At 41.8% G+C, this 22,785-nt stretch overlaps 1 protein-coding gene across 1 annotated transcript in view; it reads right to left on the bottom strand.

The window, feature by feature from the left end:
* Positions 1-22,785, bottom strand: part of stab1 (stabilin 1) — a 96,926-nt gene that overhangs the window by 14,554 nt on the left and 59,587 nt on the right. The window contains exons 45-62 of the mRNA XM_050038363.1: positions 22,126-22,245; positions 21,980-22,027; positions 21,601-21,681; positions 21,203-21,349; positions 18,909-19,043; positions 18,766-18,825; positions 18,216-18,392; positions 15,785-15,874; positions 15,427-15,573; positions 12,985-13,041; positions 12,726-12,897; positions 11,045-11,194; positions 8,545-8,649; positions 7,660-7,776; positions 3,883-4,015; positions 3,718-3,778; positions 2,489-2,633; positions 1,252-1,385 (exon numbers count right to left, since the gene is read on the bottom strand). Of these exons, the coding sequence (XP_049894320.1) occupies positions 1,252-1,385; positions 2,489-2,633; positions 3,718-3,778; positions 3,883-4,015; positions 7,660-7,776; positions 8,545-8,649; positions 11,045-11,194; positions 12,726-12,897; positions 12,985-13,041; positions 15,427-15,573; positions 15,785-15,874; positions 18,216-18,392; positions 18,766-18,825; positions 18,909-19,043; positions 21,203-21,349; positions 21,601-21,681; positions 21,980-22,027; positions 22,126-22,245 (2,079 nt within the window). The remainder of the gene's footprint in view (positions 1-1,251; positions 1,386-2,488; positions 2,634-3,717; positions 3,779-3,882; positions 4,016-7,659; positions 7,777-8,544; positions 8,650-11,044; positions 11,195-12,725; positions 12,898-12,984; positions 13,042-15,426; positions 15,574-15,784; positions 15,875-18,215; positions 18,393-18,765; positions 18,826-18,908; positions 19,044-21,202; positions 21,350-21,600; positions 21,682-21,979; positions 22,028-22,125; positions 22,246-22,785) is intronic.

Here is a 22,785-nt window from a genome sequence, read left to right as displayed (position 1 = left end):
TTGATGATTACTGATGTTGGTGGTGAGTTGATTTCTTTGTCCCAACGAGTGACTTGCAGCTACACACGCCACCACCGCCCAAGCTGACCTCAAAAAGCACCACACTTGTAACACAAATTTAGCAGAACTGACAGAGATGCAGCTGCAAGTGCCTGCACCTGCATCACTGGCAAACATGGAATATAATATTCATAACTATGTTTTCATCAGTAGAGCCATTTCTATCTTCATATAGAGCAGGTCCTCTTCCAGAGTCTGCCATGTTGATCTGCAGTAGCACACAACGCACAAACCAAACACTGACTCGAGAGAGGGCCATTTGCATTTTCGCATCAGCCACCGTAATTCTGCTACACACTTGGCACACAGGAGAATTTTCAGTTCTTCACCCACCGCTAGATGCCATTAAATCCTACAACCTATACATTTAACAAAAAAAAGCCTCACTGAGATCTCCTTTACAACACTGTCCTGGCCTCGAGGGGCAGCGACACATTAAACAGAGTTTCACACATACAACATTAAACAGTTACAGAAAATACAATTTTGGAATCACAGCATGAGTATACCAAAAATAAGACTCCGGTCATCATGCCCTGGATCACATCGGGGGCAAACAGCTCAGTCAAAGCATCTACGACCTGATGCACCTTCCTCCAGCTCCTTCAATCTATTTTTTTTTTTTTTAAACACTTAAAGAGACCAGCTCCCCTGGACCCAAATCAGTCTGCAGCAAACTCCAAGCTGCAGGAGCAGCATACCTAAAGGCCCTTTTTTCCCATTTAAAGACCGACATTGGGGACAGATAGAAAGAGGAAGTTTTGCCAATGTGGAGATGGTAGCTTCCAGCAGATTACAGATGGATAAATTTACATAGATCAGAATGTAGCGAGTGAAGAACAGCCTTATAAATAAGGACATGCCAGTGATTAAGTCTACAGATGGACATGCAGGCCAGCCAACCCCAGCATACAGGGAACAATGATGAGTGAGGGCCATAAGATTTATAATGAACGTCAACGCTCCATGATATGATACATACAAATATAAAACATCACCATAGTCAATCACTGACATAAAAGTAGCAGCAAGAAGTCTTATTTTGAAGTAAAGAAAGACAAGACTTTTTTTCAAGTTCGACCCTGGGGTGGGGGTTCTTTTTTGTATAAATACACAGTGTGTGTATAGATGAGTGAGGTGTATTGATCCGTCTGGTGCCTCTTAGGAAACCACTTCAGTAGGTGAGTTTACCTGCTGTGCGTCTCCCAGCTGTTTAAAGTTGGCCAGCACGGCGCCCTCGGCCTGGCAGGCGGCGTCGGCCTGACTGAAGTTCATCTTGTATTTCCCATCTGGAGAGCGCAGGTGGAACACTCCGGCTGTGTTGGCTGAACCACAGTGACCATGTTACTTTTACCTTCACCTCACATTACTGTCCTGTCCTGTACAGCTCAGTGTGGGGCTGGGCAATATATCAATATGCCAATACTGTGATATCAGACTTAATACCGTCTTAGGTTTTGGATATTGTATTATCATAAGTGTTGTCTTTTCCTGGTTTTGAAGGCAACATTACAGTAAAGTGATTTTTCAAACTTACCAGACTGTTAAACTGAAACTGTCCTATCATCTGCCTTTATCCACTTAGTCATTATATCCACATTACTAATTATTATATATCAAAAATCTCATTGTGTAAATATTTTGTTAAAGCACCAACAGTCAACACTACAGTACTATCACAATATCAATATGTAGGTTTTGGTCAAAGATATTGTGACATTTGATTTTCTCCATATTACCCAGCTCAGTGCAACAATTTAATCTCTGTACAGGTGAAAACAAAATGCACTTATTAGAGGAGAAAAGTCATCATCTCTGGTTATTAACAACCTCATGGACTTAACGAGCTCCATGTTTAACGAGCCCCGACGAGCTCCTGGGCTTAACGAGCTCTGGGCGTTGCCCGCTGTATACCAGCTGAGTGCTCGTTATTTATAAGCCCCAGAAAAATCACTATTCAAACCTAGACCAAATAAACAATGATCTCAATAACATCGCCATTGGCAACGTGAACGCTAGAAAAGGTCAGCTGCTGTAGAATCAACTGTTACCATAGCAACTGCAATATGGTAGGACTGTGGAGCCAACATGGGGTGCCTCAGCAGAGGCAATACAACCCATGATTTCACTACAGCCACTGGTTCATGTCACATGTCACCATGGCAACACGTCATGTTGTTACACAGTCAGACTGATGTGTTGCCATGGTACAACAAGACATTGTAGATGTTACTTTGGCAATAAAAGGCAGCACATATAACCTTTGCTGCCACGTTAATAAAAGGCATTTTGGATGTGTTACCATGGTAATAGTCGTTAAAAGAAAACTTAATAAAGATGTGTTACCGTGGTAACACATTGTTATAGAAGTTGGTGAAGATGTTTTACTATGGTATTAATCATTGTAATAAATGTAAAGATGTGTTACCGTGGTAATGCAGGTCTTTGCAGGTGGCCACGGGGTCACAGCCTCCGTTGTCTTCCAGGCAGCGGTCAACAGGGGGCACCACCTTCTCCAGACACTGGACTCCATTACCCACGTACCCCGGCAGGCACTCGCACTGACGCTCGTTCTGGAGGAAGCAGATTACTGAGTGATCAGGTGAAATCCTGTTAAGTGCTTAGATGAGACTGGTCAATGATCCTGTTTCTCCTCTCTGTCCAAGAACTCCTCTGAACCAGTGAAGGTCAATTTAATGGGTTTGTAATATATTATGTCATAGTGACACATTTACACTTGGTTTTAAATGCATTCAGTGACCCAAACATAAGTGGACAGCTGAGACACATTTGCAGTCACACCTGCGACTATCATGTGTCTCTGAGGTGTCTACCTGACCACGTGGGTTCAGATTTTGTTACTGCCTATGTCACTTCCAATGGAAAGTCAAAGGCCCTATGCAGGTATTACGCCCACACTCTCGCCATTTATATTAGCAGTTTTGTTGGTACCACAGACTGTTTATAAAAGATGGACAACCTGTTTCTACTTCCTCCCACTATGAAAAAATAAAGCCAAAAAAAAAAAAACCCAGCTATGGCTGCTGCCATCTTGCGTTGTCATTTGGAGCCATAGCCTATGCAGTAATGATGTGGTATCTAGTATCCAGGTCCCACTCATACACCCATCCAACCAAGTTGTGATCAGCGCCATTGATTACAAGCACACCAACTGACACACAGCTGTCAATCATGACATCAAACCTCCCTTAATAACATCAATTAACTAATTAAAATCAAAATTATTAGAAAAACAAACACTTGAACACATACGTATGAGCGAGATAAAACTACCTAAACTGACAGAACCCATCTTTGGGAAAATTATCACGTACTTTGATTTTTCAGTTTGGTCCATGTCCCAACGGCTAACATGAAAGAGGCTTGGTTCATGACCTGCAGCCAGCCACCACATGGTGATTAAGATGTTTTGGGTTCACTTTTGGGGAGCTGTCATGCTGTCCATCTTTACATACATTTGCATTTACACTACAAAGGATATGTGGTTAAATGCGCCCATAACCACCTCAGGAAATGGTTTGAGTGATCGGCCCACGGTGCATTTTGGTGGTAGTTTTCTAATCCTAATGACATAGTTGAACACAAGGATGAAAAGAAGGATTTTAAAGAGAAAAGTAAGCAAAGGTTTTAACTCACTGGACCAGTGAACTTGCAGGAGGCAAAGTCACTGCAGCCACCATTCACCTCTTCAGTGCACCTGGAATACAAACACACAGCCGCCTGATGTCACATCTTAGATTCATATAAAATCTCCTGTGATAAAAAAAAAAAAGAAGAGAGAAAATGATGTGCCACGCCCACCTGTTGATGGGCTCGCAGGAGTATCCGTCTCCTTGGTAACCACTGTGACAGCTGCAGTTGACAAGCAGTCCCGTCTGGTTACAGTCTGCGTTCTGGTGGCAGCCACCGTTGTACTCGGAGCACAGGTCTGGAGCTGCAGAGTGTTTAATAAATCTGTCATCTGCTCTGCTCACATGGTGGATTCATGTCAGAACACATGACATCTGGTCTGCTCTTCTTATTTACACATAACTGTCATTATCATGGAGAATATTGAGCGTACAGAAAATCTACACCTTTTTATCATATTTTTCTTGTCAATCATTTCTTTAAATTTCATAAATTGTAAAGACATAATATTCAATAAATAAAAAGTAAAACAACCTAAGGAAAATATATAAGTTTCTGAGATATTTTCATTGTCTTGTCTCTGCACTTTATTACATTAATCTAAAACTGCCTTTCCGTCATATTCCTCCGCGAACCAGTCAAGTTGCAGTTACAGTTTACATTCATGTCTGTCCAGAGTCATATGCAGACTGATGACAATGCTTCAGATAGGCTGGATGTTGCTGCAAATGAGACATGGATGCTTCACGCACTTCTTCAACCCAACAGCACAATCAGCATCCCTTTAGGGTGGACACCCAAGATTAGTGTCACAGATTCAGTATCTGACCAAATGTCTCCCCTTCTGTTCCTGAGATATGACTTCAAAAAATGGCCAGAAAAGTGTTTTATGCAGAACATAATGATGTCACACTGAAGTTGACCTTTGACCTTTTAGATATAAAATGTCATTACTTCATCATTTTATACTACTAGTCATTTATGTGAAATGTTGTCATAATTAGCGTATAAATTCTTGAGTTATGGCCAACCAGAATTACAGCGTCATGGTTGTATGCCTCTCACACCAGACAAGTTGCAGTTACAGTTTATATAAATGTCTGTGAAAACATGGATACTTCACACACATCTTCCCCCGACAGCACAGAGTATCTATACAATCAGCACAGTCTCAAGGCGGACACCCAAGATTAGTGTCACCGATTAATTATCTGACCAAATGTCTCCCCTTCTGTTCCTGAGTTATGAGGCTGAGTAACAGCCAGAAAAGTGTTTCTGCAGAACATTATGGTGTCACAGTGAAGTTGACTTTTGACCTTTTAGATATAAATGCCTTCACTTCTTTATTTTATCCTGTTAGACATTTGTGTGAAATTTTGTTATAATAACAATTTAAGTCTTAAACAATGGCCGCAAACATGTTTTGTGAGGTCACAATGACCTTGACCTTCATTCTTGAGTCCAAGTGGACGTTTATGCCAAATTTGAGGAAACTCCCTCGAGGACTTCTTGAGATATTGCATTCACAAGAACGAGACAGATGCAAGATCACAGTGACCTTGACCTTGGACCACCAAAATCTTCAGTGTTGAGTCCAAATGTTGGTGCCAAATCTGAAGCAATTCCCTAAAGTGCTCTTGTGATACAGACAGATGGACGGACAACCCGAAAACATAATGCCTCCACCCATGGCTATTGCCAGCATGGAGGCATAATAAAACAGTGGCTGTGAGGTTACAGTGTTGACTCTCAACATTAAGTGGTTTTATATCCAGATTGGGTGAACAGTCTTTGACGTAGGACAACAACAAATCACACAGACACCAGAAGTAGGTACCTCCACCACTGAGTCATTCACATTACCTCAAACTACATGATTACATGTGTCACTGCTCGTCCAGACTGAAGGCAAAAATCACCCCCAAATGAAGCAGCAAGTGAAGCTGGCTGTACTCCACACCTTACAAAGCATCACAGAGAAGATACCAACAGTCTGATGACTTTAGTTAAAGGTCCCGTGTGTCGGATTTCGGAAGATATACTGGTAAAAACGGAAAAGTATTTAGGTTCGTAAGTGTTTTCTTTATTGTATAATCACCTTGAAATAAAAACTACTGTTTTCCTTACCTTAGAATAAGAGGTTTATATCTAGATAGGGAGCAGGTCCTAGTTTATGAAGATCACTATGTTGCACCACCATGTTTTTACAGTAGGCCAGAAAGGACAAACCAAATACTGGCTCCAGGTAGGGTCAGTCTTGTTTTCATGTTGACCACTGCAGTAAGAAGCCCATCTGCAAGGAGCAGTGTCTGAGTTTCACTGTTCTGTAATGTGAAGCTGCTTTATTTAATGTTTTTACTGGTGGAAATCACCAGTTTTGGACAAGATCTCTGAAGATAATTTGGCTCCAGCAAAAAACCTCCTGAACGTCCTGCTGGATCCAAAGTTATCAGAGAAAAAAGGTGAGCACAGGTTAGCAGGTGGCGGATGAGCTGCCCGCACTAACGTGCCAAACTGCTACAGAGATGCACTGCTTTCTAACATGAAACTGCTTTGATCAATGTTTCCACCATTTCAAATGACCAGTTCTGTATGTTATGGAAAGGAGGAGACCTTAGCAGATAATTTGGTTCATAGTAAAAACCTTCTGAACGTCTGGATAAAAAAAAAGGTAAGCACACATTAGGTTTTAAGAGAAAAAGGGTGAGCAGGCAAGCAACTCATCTCCGAGATGCTAAACAGCATCAAGGATACACTGATTCGTAACATGTAACTGCTTAATTCAGTGTTATCACCGGTTTAAATCATTTGGTCTGTTTGTTTTGGAGAGGAAGAGACCTCTGCAGATAATTCAGCTAACAGTAAAAACCTCCTGAACAATGAACTAAAAAGTAATTCTGGCCTGGAGAAGTTTCAGCTGGTTGCAATCTGCAATTCACCGCTAGACGCCACACTTCAGGATGTGTAGTATTTAGTGGCATCTAGTGGTGAGGTTGTAGAATGCAACCAACTGAATATCCATCCCCTCACCCGTCTCTTTCTTTTTTATTTTCAAAGATTATTTTTGGAGTATTTTTGTGTTTATTTACAGGAAAAGTGGGAGAGAGGTAGAGGTGACATGCAGCAAAGGGCTTATATGAAGCGCCCACTCTACCACATGAGCTAGAGGTCGCCCCATCACTACTTCCTTTCAAAGCGTGTAAAGAACCTACAGTGGCCTTCAGATAACATAAAAACATGGAAGGTTCTCTCTAGAGCCAGTGTTTGGTTAATCAGTTCTGGGCTACTGTACAACATGGAGGACTCTGCTGAAGAGGATTCGCTCTCTCTGTAGATATCAAGTGCTCATTCTAAGCTCACAGAGTCATGATTCTTACTTTCAGGTGATTATACACAAATGAAAACATAACTGAATATTATATTTCATTTCTCACGATGGATCCCCCTAAAACCTACAAACTGCTCCTTTAAGTTTATGTCAGCCTGGCTAGTCACCTATTGACCCCTAAAATCTACTGTGTATAATAAAAGCTACAGTTCCTACACTGTTGATCCAACATGGATGTAAGCTAAAGGTCAACTCTGTAGCTCCCTAATCACAGTCTACTTTGTATGACTAAGAAAACTAGTCTGAAGCTGTTTATCTGGGTCACAGCAGGGTCAGGGTCATACCAAATCCATCAGCCAACAATGTAAAAGTTTTCATTGTTATCAGGTCAGAGTTTTACACTCTATTTTATCTTTCTATTGTGGCTGCAAAGCACTTTTAATCTTCTAATAACAAGTAAAGATATTCTTATTATTTGACATCATGCTCTGGTTAGTCTAATATGTCTTACTATTTTGCTACTTCAACTTATACAAGAATGACTGTCCTCATGCTGGCAAAAAGCTGCAGAAATTCATGTACAGCTGGTAAATCGTTGTCCTGAGCTGCAGTACACTCACGTGGCTCTGGACTGCAGAAGGTGCCGTTCCCCTGAAACCCAGATTTACACTGACAACCAACACCTGGCACACAGTCGGCCTGATCGTGGCACTCCCGGCACTCCTCTGGGATCGAGCCTGGACAGCACAGAGATGGATGATTCATCAAAGATGGAAATTAAAAAGATACACACGGCTGTAAAACTGTAAAAAGGGTTGATACAGGCAACATGTCTGTTTGACAAGTCACAACTAGAAAGCACTCCAAGGCTCTGCAACCCTCTAAATTAATCTTAAGAGAAAATGTTGAGAAGATTTTAATCTGCATCGACGCCTCGTTAAAAATACACACACATACAATTAAGCTGATGATACCTGACAATTGTCTGGGAGTATTATTGGTTTGTATAAAGATGAATTTGGGGGGAGTCATGACCTTTGAGTTACAGCTTTTATATGATAATATGTGCACAACATGGATTTCATGTTAGAAACAGTAAAGAATCAAAAAACAAAACTTTCAAACTTGCACTAATAGTTAAAACCAGTGAAAATAGTCCCCTGCATATCAACTACTGTATTTCCTCCTACTTGAGTAACTTCTGTTAAAACTAGTGATCGAGTGTTTTTGGAAATCACTGAGTCTTTTAAGAAAAAAATGAAACTATATATTTTTGAAACATTTTTAAATATTTATATCCTCATTAGGAAAATTTGGGCTTGGAGCTGAGAGCCACTGATTAGGGAGGTCAGAGTACTGAGAGACAATTATTGTTGGTTATGGTCTTTTTATGGGATTTGATATCAATAAAAAAATACAGAATAACACCTGACTTATCTTTTAAACATTCTGGACTGACATTACTCAATTGCATTCAGGTCCGAGTATGCAGGAGGGAAACTCACCAATATCGATCTGGCAGTTATCACCCTTCCATCCCGCCTCACAGACACACTGTCCAGAACCTTCAATGCCGTCATCACACCTTCCATGCCTTCCACAGCTGCAAACTGAGAGAGAGGAAAAACACAACTCAGCCTTACTGATCATTTAAAATACTCTGAGAGTAGAGTTGATCTCATTGATTGTGACCACAGACAATGGTAGAGGATGAACAGTTGAAGCTCTCTGACGCTTACATAGACATGAAACTTTCTTGGTTGAATCATCTAACTACAGTGGAAGGAGTCTCCGTCTGAGTTTTCTCGACCATCGTTCATCAGATCAACTTCAAACTTGGTAGGTGTATTGCTGAGGTTTCAAAGAAGTGCAGTATCGAGCGCCAGCTCTAAAGATCTACGGTGACTATGCAGTGTATTAAAAGGGGACTCCTATTAACTGTTACACCGCCCAACGGCATGCTGGGTACAGCGCTTTCCATCGTTTGCTATAGTACATTCAACAGATACAGACAGCTTCGACTTCATGGAGACCATATTTGCACCCAAATGACACCTATATTCTAGCATTATCAGGGGATGCAACCACGTCATGGCAGGTGTACTGTTCAAGAACCCAAGGAGGCGTAGCGTTGAGTGTGAAGTTGTTTGGATGAGCAGTTCTCAAGACAGTTGCAAGCAGCATTACCAGATGAACAGCTACGCTTTGAATGGACACTGCACTGGTTAGAACAAAAGATAAACAACTATGTCAGAAAAGTTTTGTAAAAGTCAAAGACATAAAACATGAAGGAGGAAGTTAACTACAACTCCCAGAGTGCACTTTTGTAACAAACATCACAGAGCTTCAAATTCAAATGATAAGCTGAACCCTAAACATTCAGCAGTTTAAATCAGTTCAGTTTTTCATCCTGGATCAGATTGGGTCTAATTCAGTAACCATGGCAACCACTTTTTGTTCCTGACTGCGAACGAAGTGTTCTGGATTCACCACAGCTCTGACTGTCTTATTCTCCTGCGTTGATCAACACTGATTGATCGGTCATTTAAAGAAAAACTCTGAAACATAAACAGAAGACGATCATAGCTGTTTGGTATTTTTTAACCCGGTCTGCTGGGTGACGCTGAGTGAAGACAGCTGGCACATTTGTCCTGAGATGGAAGCACATCCAGCTGTGTGATGGTTAGTGTGGAGCGTTGCTATGGTGACAGACTGCAGGAGAGCTGACGGGGGTGAGACTGTCTGCTGACCAGATTTTTTTTTTTTGGGGGGGGGGGGTAAAAAAACATAAATTGAGGATAAAGAAAAGTTCTCACATCCATTGTTGTCCTATAGCTGTATTCATAATTACGTGTTATGGTGTTACATCGTAGATATTGCGGCTACCTACGTAGGTTTAGTTGCGACATCGTAGCTAACCCTCGCCTCCTCAGAAATGTAAGTACACATCGGGCTACTGCCTGAAGAAACAGAGGTATCACATGGCGACAACAAGAACTGTCTGCTCAGCTTTGTGTGCCTGACATTGTTGACAGTAAGTACAACATGAAACAAATTAAAGAAAAGTGATCCATACCTGTCCAAGCAAAAATCTAGTGAAGCAATCTCCGCTGCACATCTTCTACTCACCACTTACCAAACTGCACAGCAGTAGTCTCATATTAAGTAAGGGTCTGTTCTTTATTTATCAAAGGAGGGGGTGGCTTGGGTGGGACTTTGTTTTTGACCCTCTTCAAAGCAACAAATATTTTTCCTTGAGCCTCCCTGAGTGACTGGCAGAAATGTATGACTCTCTCTCCCTCCACCATACATTAGTTATTAGATTCTTAAAACTTACCCTTTGATGTTTTCAAATTAAAAGTTAAAAGTTGAGGATGAAATCCCCAAGTTACTGGGCTGGTGCCTATCCCAGCTGACACTGGGTGAGAGGCAGGGTACACCTTGGACAGGTCACCAGACTATCACGGGACTGACACATAGAGACAGACAACCATTCACACTCACATTCACACCTACGGCCAATTTAGAGTCACCAAGTAACCTGCGTGTCTTTGGACTGTGGGAGGAAGCTGGAGTACCCGGAGAAAACCCACGCTGACACGGGGAGAGCATGCAAACTCCACACAGGAAGGCTCCCCCACCCTCTTGCTGTGAGGTGACAATGCTAACCACTGCCTCACCGTGCCGCCACTTTACTTTATGTTTTGGTATTTTCTTCTGAAAGCAGGATTTCACAACCACAAAGTCTGACTTTTAATTTTGGGTTGAAATCAAAACAGTATTTTTTTTTTTAGATTATTTTTGGGGCTTTTTGCCTTTAATGAACAGTACAGAGTGAAATGGGGTGAGAGAGAGAGTGGAGGTTGACATGCTGCAGAGGGTTGCAAGCCAGAATCGAACCTGTGACCGCTGCAGTGAGGTATTGCCTTTGTGCATGGGGCGCTGGCACTACCCACTAAGCTACCGACGCCCCGAAATCAAAACAGTTTACTGTTTTTGGTCTACCTGTGCAGTTGGAGCCGAAGCGGCCGGAGAAACAGAGTTCGCAGGCTACTCCTCTGAAACCTTTGTGGCAAGTGCATTTTCCCGAACCACGCATACCATCGTCGCAGTCTCCATGGTTACCACAAGGAGCCTCCAGGCCACCTGGACAAACTGAAACAAACAGGGAAGGGATGGAGTCAAAAAATCAGTAAGGACAAACAGAAGAGACACCGTCACTGTGTTACAAACCAACTGCTTTTTCTCATGGCTGACATTTTGATTTGTCGAACGCAGGTGTAACCAGTGAATGCAACTAAGAATAATTAATCAAGTACTGTGCTTAAGTACAAATTTCAGGTACTTATACTTTACTTGAGTCTTTTCTTTTCCCACCACTTTCTACTTCTACTCCACAACATTTCACAGGAAAATATTTATTAACATATTATGGTCCCAGCTTCTTAAATGTGAAGATTTGCTGCTTTTCTTTTAATATATTTTAATAATTTAATTTGTTAATAATGTTTAGGTTTTGATTGTTAGTTAAACAAAACAACCATTGTGAAGGTGTCTCTTTGGGCTCTGGGTAACTGTGATGGCATTTTTCTTTATTCTCTGAGTTTTTACAAACCAAAAAATTAATCGAGTCTGAGTTCACTAAGAGGGCTGAAAAGGACCAAGTGTGAAAACACCCTAAATGAGACAGAGCTTTTGAAATTAGGGCTCCGAGGCCCTGGAACAATCTGCCTGAGGACATAAGGATTTCTGAGTCAGTGTCTTCTAAGTCTATCCTAACAACATACTATCTGAAAGCATATCCTGATTTTATCTGAGCTGTGTTTCATTGCTATCTTATTGATTTTAATTCTTGTTTATTATCTTGATTTTTAGTTTTGGCCTTCTTGTATTTTATGTTACTTTGGTGACATTTTTTTAAGATTTTAGTTTGTTTCATTCTTCTTGTGTTTTAAATGTGTCTAGTTTTATTGTAAAGCCCTTTATAAGTGTGTTTTGAAAGATGCTATATGAATAAAGTTAATTATTGATAAAGTCTGTAAAAGCCAACCACACAATCACTCTCGTTCAGCGTTCAGAGGGAATTCTTCTGTATGAGTTTATAGATTGTTTTTTAGGAGAATCTTGCATAATATAATCTCTAAGTAAATGTCAAAAGTTAAATCAAACTGCAACACAAAACCAACCAGGAGAGTTGTTTCTGGAAATAAACACTTAAACTCATTGTCAATCTTACAACTGCCTCCAGTCAGCATTTGTAAAAGTCAGGTAATAACCAAGCAGCAAAAAATACAACAGCACTTTGGTCCAAAGAAGAAAATCTGCTCAAGGCCAGATATCCATAAAATCAGCACAGTGGATGATTCTGATTGTACGTCTCGGTCTTTCTTACAGCAGCACCATGAAGACAGAATTCCCTCATGCACATATTTAAATCCAACATGCAGATTGCCATGAAAAATCATGATCCCGTTCCTTTCCTCCAGAGGATGAAACTGACATTTGCATAACATGTCTTCAGTACCTCCCTCAGCACATTCTTTACATCTGTAGCTCAACAAACAATAAGGCTCTAAGGATGAACACTGGAGCCTCTTAGAGGACACAAGTTTCTCTACTGACCTCTGTGGGCTAGATGAGATGAACGTCTCACCACAGCAGCATCTTCCTGATGTGCCTTCCTTACCTTGACAGTCTCGGCCGTAGTGGTTTTTGCAGCACTTTTGGACCCAGGAAGGAAACTGACACACTCTCTTACAGCCCATCCGGCTAAACTGCTCTTCCAAGTCAGTATACCATGGTGAGTAGCGACGTCCATACCTGGAGGACCTGAAGTTCAAACAACGCTCTGTCTTTCCCTGGAAGAAGGCAGGACTGACATTTATCTCTACAGAGTTTATGTGTTGTACAAGCTGATAATGTTCAGATTTTTTAGCAGATCTTACCGTGTCAATGTGTCTGTAGGGGCAGGGTGGAAGGGAGAGGCAGCTTCCACAGCGCCCCTGAGACATTTTAGACAGAGAGTAGTGGTGTTATACTTGAAACAGTGACACGAGCATGGGTGCTAGGAAATGGATGCTGAGGGTGCTACACCCTATTGACAATGGGTGGAACAACAGAGTCTGTAAATTGTTGGCTATATAACCCTTACTAATAGGCGTCTGTTTTAAATTTTGAACAGTATATAAGGGGACAGAAAAAATAGAAAAATATGTTTAAATATGCACATTTAATTAAGTCCTCCTTTCTTATGTGACGTCATTACGTCAATTTAAAGTGCGAGGGGCACGATGAGCTGAACTTGGGAGGAGATTTGTTGTAGTGGAATCTAAACAATATGGTGGACAGGCTGTAAATGACCAGGAAACTGCCAGGACAGTTGTTTTGGAGCTGCTCTTTAGATCCATAAAGTCAGTGGTAACAATTAGGGTCCCAACATAATGCGTTTTTTTTGTTTGTTTTTTAAATCATGTTTATCGCGTGCTGCTATTTTTGCTGCCACCTGTCTTAAAGAGGCTATAGAGGGCTGAGTTATAGATACTGGTATCACGTTTATTGTGACTGACTGAACTGTGGTTTTATTGTTTGTACTGTTAAGCACTGTGTGTACGCATACTATGAAGGGTGCTATATAAATAAAAGTTTACTTACTTACTTACTAAAGAATCCAGTGATGCCAACCATGTTATGATTTTCAGGAAGGGGCTAAATAACGCTCCTAATTTAGACTAAAATTTGGCGAGGGAAAAACAGCATGGCTATTTTCACAGAGGTCCCTTGATCTCCGACCTCAAGATATCTGAATGAAAATGCGTTCTGTGAGTACCAATGCATCTCCCTTCACAGACATGTCCCATTTATATTAGTCCCATACAGTTGTGGGCACAATCTATGCATTTTTTTTGCATGCTTTGTTTATTAGAGATTCACAACTACAAAAAAATGACACACACTACTGAGCTGCATCTCAAATTAATCTTAAGGTTTCCAGCTATTAGGTGATATACTCCACTTCTATGTGGCACACACTGTTGACCTGCCATCTCAATGAAATTTTAAACCTGCGATAAAAAGTGAGATTAAATAGCGATCAACTACCTAAATTCAGGGATTGATCGCCATTAAAAAATGAATCGTTTGTCGGCCCTAATAAAATGTATTGGACACAGGAGACTTCCATTGCTCGGGCAAAGTTTTATGGTTAATGATGGTGCTGACAAAAAGTGCATGTATGACTTTCCCAGGGGAAGTGAGTGGCTTCAGCGAAGAGACAACTGGATGTCCATCCGAAACTATTCAGAATGAATAATTAGAATAATTAGTTTTCCTGTACCGCTAGCTCCTGTGTAAGCATGTACACATAAATATTATGCAGCACACCTGAGCGAAAATATGTTCCTGTGCGCATGGGTTGTGGTAATAATAGTTAGTAATAGGTAGTGGCTATCTTAAGGCCCAGTCACACCAAGAGTATTTTGTTGTTTGGTAACATAAGAGCTACTAGCAGGATTAGTTGGGGAATTACGGTAGCTGGCAAGCTAACCGCTAACATGCTAATGCTGGTCAGTCACAATAGTTCTCAAATTTTTTTTTAAGATATTTTTTTGGGCATTTTTGCCTTTAATGCACAGGACAGGTAAGTATGAAAGGGGGGGAGAGAGAGGGGATGACATTCAGCAAAGGGCCACGAGCTGGATTCGAACCCGGGCCGCTGCAGCAACAGCCTTATACATGGGGCGCCTGCTCTACCACTAAGCCACCGATACCCCGATAGTTCTTAAAATTTAACATAATTTTATTCAAAGAAGAGTTACTAAGGTAGGAAAAATTGTAATTGAACAAACTTGTTACCTCAGCTAACTTTGTATTACGACAGACAAGCGACAATAGCTTCCTCTATTTTGGACTCACTGGGTTTTTGTTACCCCACAGGTCAGCCGTGTCAACACAGCATGCTCTCAGTCAAAGGCACAAATCCACTAACTGCAGCGGTTTCATTGAAATGATAATGAAACTTCTCTTGTGTTAAGCAATAAGAGTGGCAGATCTGACACTACAAATAGCTTCACTAGTTTGTCGCCAATCTAGCGGCACAATATGTATCAGCTTGTTTGTCTTCTGTAGTTTTTTTTTTTTCCAGCTCATATTGTCACCAAACATTTGACTGTGTCTTAGCTTTGGTTTAAAGATTGTGCTGCTAGAACTAGAAGAAAAAAAAAAAAAAAAAATATGTCCTGATCTCAACAGGCTACCCAAGTAAAACAGAGTAAAATGGAAACTAGTTGCACAAGATGTAAGAAAATAATAACAATTACTAGTATTAACATTTGTATTGTGAGTATTAAAGCTGTAGTAATATTAAAAGTAATGGTATTAGCACTACTTACAGAAGTGGTTTTGTTCTCCAGATTGTCGCAGAGCGCTCCCAGGCCAGGTGGCTCCAGTAACTGGTCGATGCCATAGGCTAGGCCCTCCTTGAAGTTCAGGTAACGCTCCACTATCCTGGCTGCGTTATCATTAATCAATACAGCCCCCTGAACACTCACGAGCACACACAGACAAACACACACACACAAAATCAATACCTTTTTAAAACAGTCTACCACAGAGCACAGGACAGAATAAAATAAAACAGAAAATGTAAGTTTATAACAACAGCGTGTGTGTGTGTGTGTGTGTGTGTGTGTGTGTGTGTGTGTGTGTGTGTGTGTGTTTGTGTTTGTTTGTGTTTGTGTGTTTTCTTACCACCATGGTCTTGTCACAGCTGTACTTGATGGTGGATCCATGCATGGTGCGGAAGGTTGTGTATGTATCCGGCTGACTGATACCCATCACCTACTCACACACAAACAAACAAGGAAACAAACAAGAAAATAACATTAATCTGTTTCTAGAGCTACAACAGACCCTCCCTCCACCAGCTCGTCATCCTAAACCTCCTCCTTTTAAAGAACTCTGCAGTTTGGGATTTTGGATGTTCATGTTAGATGACCTTTCTTCTGCAACCACCCTCAGGACAAACATTATATTCCAGCTCTATTACTGGTAAGCATGGAAGCAGTGGGAATCATTTTCAGCCCAGGAGTTAAACAGACTGATCCACCACAGATAGCAGTGGTCAGGAAGAAGGAGGTGGGGTGTTATTATGGGCAGGGGCCGACTTGTTGTATAGGCAAACGCAACGGTTTTAAACACTATTATTATTCTGTGTGTGTTTAATACAATGACACACAGCTCTATCAGTGTCTTGTAAAAGGTTAAAAACAATTGTGAGGTTAAACAACAAAACCTTATACACAAAGATTTATTTCTCAACTGAAAATGAACTAAAACAGCATTTTAGTTCCTTAAAAAAATTAATTTGACTCTGAATCACACATCTGTGACTTCAAGACAGTCTTGACAAACACTTAAAGGGAAATTTCGGTTTATTTCAACCTGTCTCCTATCGTGGAAAGCAGAGCTAGATGGTAAACAAACATGGCAGCACACCGGTAAGGTAAGACAACACGTTTACATGTCGTTTTCTATATGTTCTGTGACATTTATCCTAACGATATGAGGCGGTCTTTGTGGAAAAAAAGCTTGTTTAGTGGACTAACTTTGCACTTGAAGTATGCCCTTTCACTTACGTTTTAACAGGTCTGACGCTACTATGCGCCCTGGCTGTATCTAGGCTAACGGCTAACATGCTAACTATTATTTCTATGTCACTAGTCACTTGAAACAAATTTAGGACGATAGGAGACAGGTTGAAATAAACCAAAATTTCCCTTTAAGCCCCGTTTCCACTGAGCAGTACAGTTCAGTTCAGCTGAGTTCAGTATGCTTTTTTTTCCATTTCCACTGTGAAAAGTTGTGGATGGTACCAATGGAACCGTTCTGTACCGTCCCCATTTTTGGTCCCCCCTCTGTTGGGGTACCTAGCACACAAATCTGGTACTAAAAGGTGGAGCTGTGAACACTGCAGTCTGATTCGTCAGTAGAGGACGGTCACTCTGCTCAGGGCTGAGTTGTGTCTGGTTTTGAGGCTCATGTAACCTCTGTTCATACTGTGGAGAGTTTTATTAGTAAACTGTAACTATAAAAATAAACAATGTTTTGCTGCCTCTCACAGCAGCTGGAGTCTGAGAAAAAGTAACTTCATTCACTGGGCCGACTGTTGGCAACTTTTAAGGTGGAACTTTAACTTGTAATGTTACTCAATGCATGAGCTGCCAACGTGAATCCATCAACACACCTTAAATTTCACTTTAACAACTTTGACCATGACTTTAGTTTTTATATGACATACACTTTCAGTAATGAGTGGATCTTCAAGCGTTTATTATATTAATTACGGCCGGATTATGTGAACTGCATCATATTCCAATCCTCACTTGCAGAAAAAAAATATCGTCATGGAGCGCCATTTTTGTGAGCAACACTACACCCCTGAGCTTGCCTGAGAAGGACTTAATGCACAAACCCCCATTTTTTAAATATCCCATGGAGAGAGACTCTCACTGCAGCATGTTCTATTTTGTTCTGAAAATGTCGGCGTGCAGTCTCGTTCTGTGGATGATAAACGAGGTGCAGACTTTCATCGTTGTCTCCGGTAGTGAGGAAGTACAGTGAGTGGTGGACGGAGCAGCGTGTGACAACAACCCCGCCCACATTTAAGAGGACTGTTTGTGGTGGAAACGCTGAGCAGACCTAGGGTCTAGGTACCATGTCTGAAGGGTTACTTTTGGTTAGTATTTGGTGGAAACGGGGCTTTAATGATCAGAGACATAGACCCAAAATGATTAATGTAATTAGTTGTTTGATGGATTAGTCAGTTGAAAGTCCCTTAATCAGCAACTGTTTTGATATCTGGTTCATCATTTGAGTCATTTTAAGGAACAAAATTGCTGCATTTCAATATTTTATATTAGAAAGACAATAAATAAATGAATGGATGACATGGGATGTGGGAAACTGTGACTGACACTTTGACTACTTTGTAAACAAAATGATTCATTCAGGAAATAAATGACAGATAATCAATCATAAAAACAATCATAGTAGTTTCAACAACCATTGTTTTCCATCTTGGCTGTAATAAACCTTTTATCCTTTTAATGGGCCCAATCAAAAGAGATATAGTTGGCAGGCCATCCTCCTACTGCGTTCTTCCTCCTCTTTCTCCTCTTACCCTGGAGCTGCGTATGATGTGAGCCTTCAGCAAGGAGGACACTTCCTCTCTGTGATCGGGGCTGGAGAGCCAGTGCTTTCTTTCAGCTGAAAGGGAGTTGAGGGCCTCGTCTGTGGGCCAGAACATGGTGAACGGCTGATGGATGGACATCTCGAGTTCAGGGAGCAACCCTGCATCCTGCACAAAGAATGGACAGTAAAGATTTCTGTCAGTCCTCACACTAGCAGTGTAAGTTTTAATATTTTTTTTATGTGTTCTCAGATTAAAAAAGAAGAGTGTGAGTGTAGTAGAAGGAGGAGTTGGCGTCAGTGAAGTAGGTGCAGGAGGCCAAGTAGTGATAGAGGGAGGTGAAGGAGTTAGAGGAGTAGGTGTAAGAAGAGGATGTGTAGATATGTAAATAGTAGAGGTGTAAATGAAGGAGCAGGGAGTGGATTCCAGAGTGATGAGGAGGCAGTGTGGGAAATGCAGCTGTAGGGGGAGAAGAGGTGGCAGAAGGAGGTGCAGGAGGAGAAATCAAACCAGGAGGTGCAGCATGTGTTTTTCATTTTACCTCAATGAGTTTGTAGAAGCGGCTGTAGCCATAAAACACAGCTGCTGACGTCAGGTTCATCTAAAAAGAGAGCAAACGCGAGCCCATCTGTCAATTCTGACTCATCATCAATCATCTGCTCATTTCAAGTAACCTCAGAGCACCTTGTTAGACTGGATGTTTGATTTGCTGTGCAGCCTGTAAGGCGTCAACATCGTGTCAATGTGGTGAATGACTCCGTTAGATGTGGTGTAATCACTCTTCACGATTCTTGATCTGTTGTTGATCCAGACTGAACCCTGCAGAGAAGAGACAGAGGCAGTTGTGTAGTGAGAGGGAGAGGTGAGGCAGACAAGTAGAAACAAAGACAAGATGAGTGGAGAGGTGAATTGTGAGACAGGTGACAACATTACGGCAGCTTGAGACAGAGAGGGATTTTTAGCCCATCACTTTCGACACGACATGAGTCATTTTGTGTTAGAGTTATAAAACAGCACTGGTGTCATCAGAGGTCACATGGTCTGCTAACAGCTCCAGTAAAAAGTGGATGCACCAAACAAGTAAGCAACAATGTTCAATTTAAAAGTCCACAGCGCAGGTAGAGGTCATTCCTTATCACTCTAAATTCTTGTTCATTCACTCAATTGTTAGTGAAGATTCTCAGTCATCCAGGTCATGGTAATCAAAAGTGCTAAAAAAGTAGGCTGCAAAACTGGACTTACTTGAGATTCTTGAAGATGTGGCACAACACAAGAATGCAAGCTCATCAGGTTAAGACTCAGCTGTCCATTTATATCTAAAGGAAAAGGGACACTCCTTCGAGGACAGCGATGTACACATCTTGGCCAGAGAAGACAGATGGTTTGAAAGAGGCGTGAAGGAAGCTATCTACCTCAAACTGGAACGACTATCGTGAAACAGAGACGGTGGCGTACAACACCATTTATCACCCACCTACAATGCAGTCTTGGGATCCCTTCCCAGACGACCTAACGCCAATTCTCATCTGGAACCATCTAATCCTTACAACGCACAAGATGGCCGGGTGGGTCATCAGCTCACATGTGACCTCAACGAATCTGTAAGGGCTCATACCCACACAGAGTTTAAGGTCTGCGACTCGGCACCAGTCAGTTAGAACCGAAGAAGCCGTTTTGGAGGAGAGGCAAAACATCTTCAAGAAACTCAAGCAAGTCCAGCTGCCTATCATACAGCACTTAGGATTCACTCAATTAATTCTTTTATAATTATTATCATCATTCTTATGATTATTATTCAGGCTGTCAGCATTAACGCATTGATTGCAATGGGATTAAGGTACGATCATATCGTGTTAATTTTTCTTATATTATATTTATTACATGCTGCATTTTTGTCCTTTTGACGCACCATAGTCAAGCTACCACAGTGGCTCTCTGCTTCCTGCTGTCGCAGTGACGGAAAATAAGACACCACTGCTTTTTTAATGGCTCATTTCACTTTGAAAAACTCCAAGACAGCTCAGTTGAAAAGTCAAAAGTAATATGCACCTGCAGATCCATCCATTCATCCATACATTTTCAACCGCTTATCCGAAGCCAGGTCGCGGGGGCAGCAGGCCGAGCAAAGCATTCCAGACGTCCCTCTCCCCAGCGATGCTTTCCAGCTCTTGGTGGACCCCAAGGCGTTTCTAGGCCAGACGAGATATGTAATCCCTCCAGCGTGTTCTGGGTCTGCCCCAGGGCCTCCTACCAGTGGGCCATGCCTGAAACACCTCCAGTGGGAGGCACCTAGGAGGCGTCCTGATCAGATTCTCGAACCACCTCAACTGACCCCTTTTGTTTAGGAATTATCAGCCTCACGTGTGACTGAATGAGAGTTTCTTGCTGAGCGACAGACTCTTTTTGCATTTATTTGTATGAATAATAACGGTTGATGAGAGATGTAACATATCGTGAAGAGAAAAATCTTTCTAATAAATGAAGAAAGTCATTTGTGGTCCTTTTCTTTCTCAGATTTTTAACTAGATTGTGAATCAGAAAACAACATATGAAACTTGGGAATGATGCACTTGAGTTTAATCTCTTAACTGTCTAGCCTCTGGTCTGAAACTCAAGTTTGTTGTGATGTATCAAATCAGTCCGATCAGCTGCAGCGCAGTACTGTCCAATCATTAACTGATATCCAGTCGAGGAGCACTTCCACAAAAGCCGCACCCATTGTATCCTTGCTTGCCTCTTCACTGAAAGCCTCCTCTCTCCTCGACTCCTCTGAATGCATTTAATGAATTGAGACGTCCTACAAGATGGCGAGTCTGGATCAATGTCCAGGTCAAGTGATCGAGGACAGAAGAGTCAGAGGGATATTGGGATGAACCCTGGGTCTTTACTGAAGCTGGGTACAGCTGCTGCCCTACACAAATAAGAGTGTGTGTGTGTGTGTGTGTGTGTGTGTGTGTGTGTGTGTGTGTGTGTGTTACCTGCAGCAGGCTGAAGTGCAATGTGTGTCCTGACGTTGAGACGACAAGCTTGGTGGTTTTGAGGTCACTCAGCGTCAAAGTCTCACAGGAAACAATGTGGTAACGAACCAGGTCGGGGAGACGCCCGAATTGATCCCATTCCTGCCACTACACACAGACACAAACGCACACGCACACAGACACACACAGACACACGTCAGTCAGTGATGTACATGTCATGCACCAGCACCCATATTTCAGACTTACAACTCACATACAGAACTGTATTTGACATGTGATTAATATTGTGATTCAGCTCATAAATGGCTGTACAGTTTTTCAAGGTAAGACACCAAACTCAAGACTGGTAATATTGTTGTTACATCAGGTAATATAGAAACAGCAGATGGTGTACGTACAGTGGAATCGTTGTTGGATTCCTCCAGAGGGACGAAGACAGTGAACGGTCCTTCACCAGATAAACTACGTATGCTTGATGTCTGAGAAACACAAAGAATATAAAGTGAACTCATGATGATGGATCGGGGATGCTGTCATGGTCGCTGGCTCAGCCACCACCTTGTTAAAATCTGTGTGCGGACAAGTCCCATCTCATGATCTCTTTAATTTAATCATGTGTTAGCAGTCCAACCCACAGAGCAGCAGGAGCTCTGACATAACAGCTGTTGTGTTTTGCAGTTGTGTGTATTACAAGCCATCTATGTTTTTAGTAAGCAGCATCAAATTACTATCAGGAGGTGAAGTTTTATTTTGTGTGTGGATTTCAACATGACTCACAGAAAACATACGACGGAAGAAGAAGTTCTCTGATTGTCGGAACACTTCCTGTAAAACAGACAGACAATGCAACTTCCTGTTAGGGAGGAGGAGTGAGGCAATGGAAGGTCAGAGGTCATTGGGAGGTCAGAGGTCATGTGACTCACATTGTTGGTGGTACCCCGGCACTCGATGCCATCGCCCACATGGCCTCTGAGGCAGGTGCAGTTCCTCTGACCCTGACCCATATACTCACAGCGAGCATGCCGACTGCAGCCGCCATTATTCTGCACACAAACAAACACACAGCAAAATATATCTTTAGTTGCTTATATGGACAGAGATTAACTGTCCTGCAGCCATGTTTATTTTTGATGAAATCATAGATGATGATTCTGATTAGTTGAGTCATCAGTCAGTCTGTCTGCAATAAACGTCTAAACGCAGTGCTGGCTCCAGCCTAGCTGCTGCCCCAAGAAAAAATATTTATATTATTGAAGTTTATAAATAAAACCCTCAGAACAAAATGGGGGGTTAAAGTGAGCTTCAGCAATAGCCAATCACATCAGCTCCTTGTTAACCATTTAAAGCACAGGGTGGTTTAATGAGCTGAGAGGAGAATGTGAGGAAACTGTTCTTCTGCAGGAATAGTATCCACACGTTTCACTGTCTAGAGCACAAACCTATCTTAGGGGCTGTACACACGCCGCGTCTTTAACTGCCTGGAAAACCTGTGGTCGGGCGCTGGGTGCTACTTTTGTGCCGTTTTTCTGCCAGCTTTCAAGAGCACGGCGACAGGTTGCGTCTAGAATTGCTAAGCATAACAT

This window comes from Epinephelus moara, chromosome 24 (assembly GCF_006386435.1).
Source record: "Epinephelus moara isolate mb chromosome 24, YSFRI_EMoa_1.0, whole genome shotgun sequence".
Lineage (NCBI taxonomy): Eukaryota > Metazoa > Chordata > Actinopteri > Perciformes > Serranidae > Epinephelus > Epinephelus moara.
The sequence above is the reverse complement of the archived record's forward strand: the minus strand, read 5'-3'. Positions and strand labels throughout refer to the sequence as shown.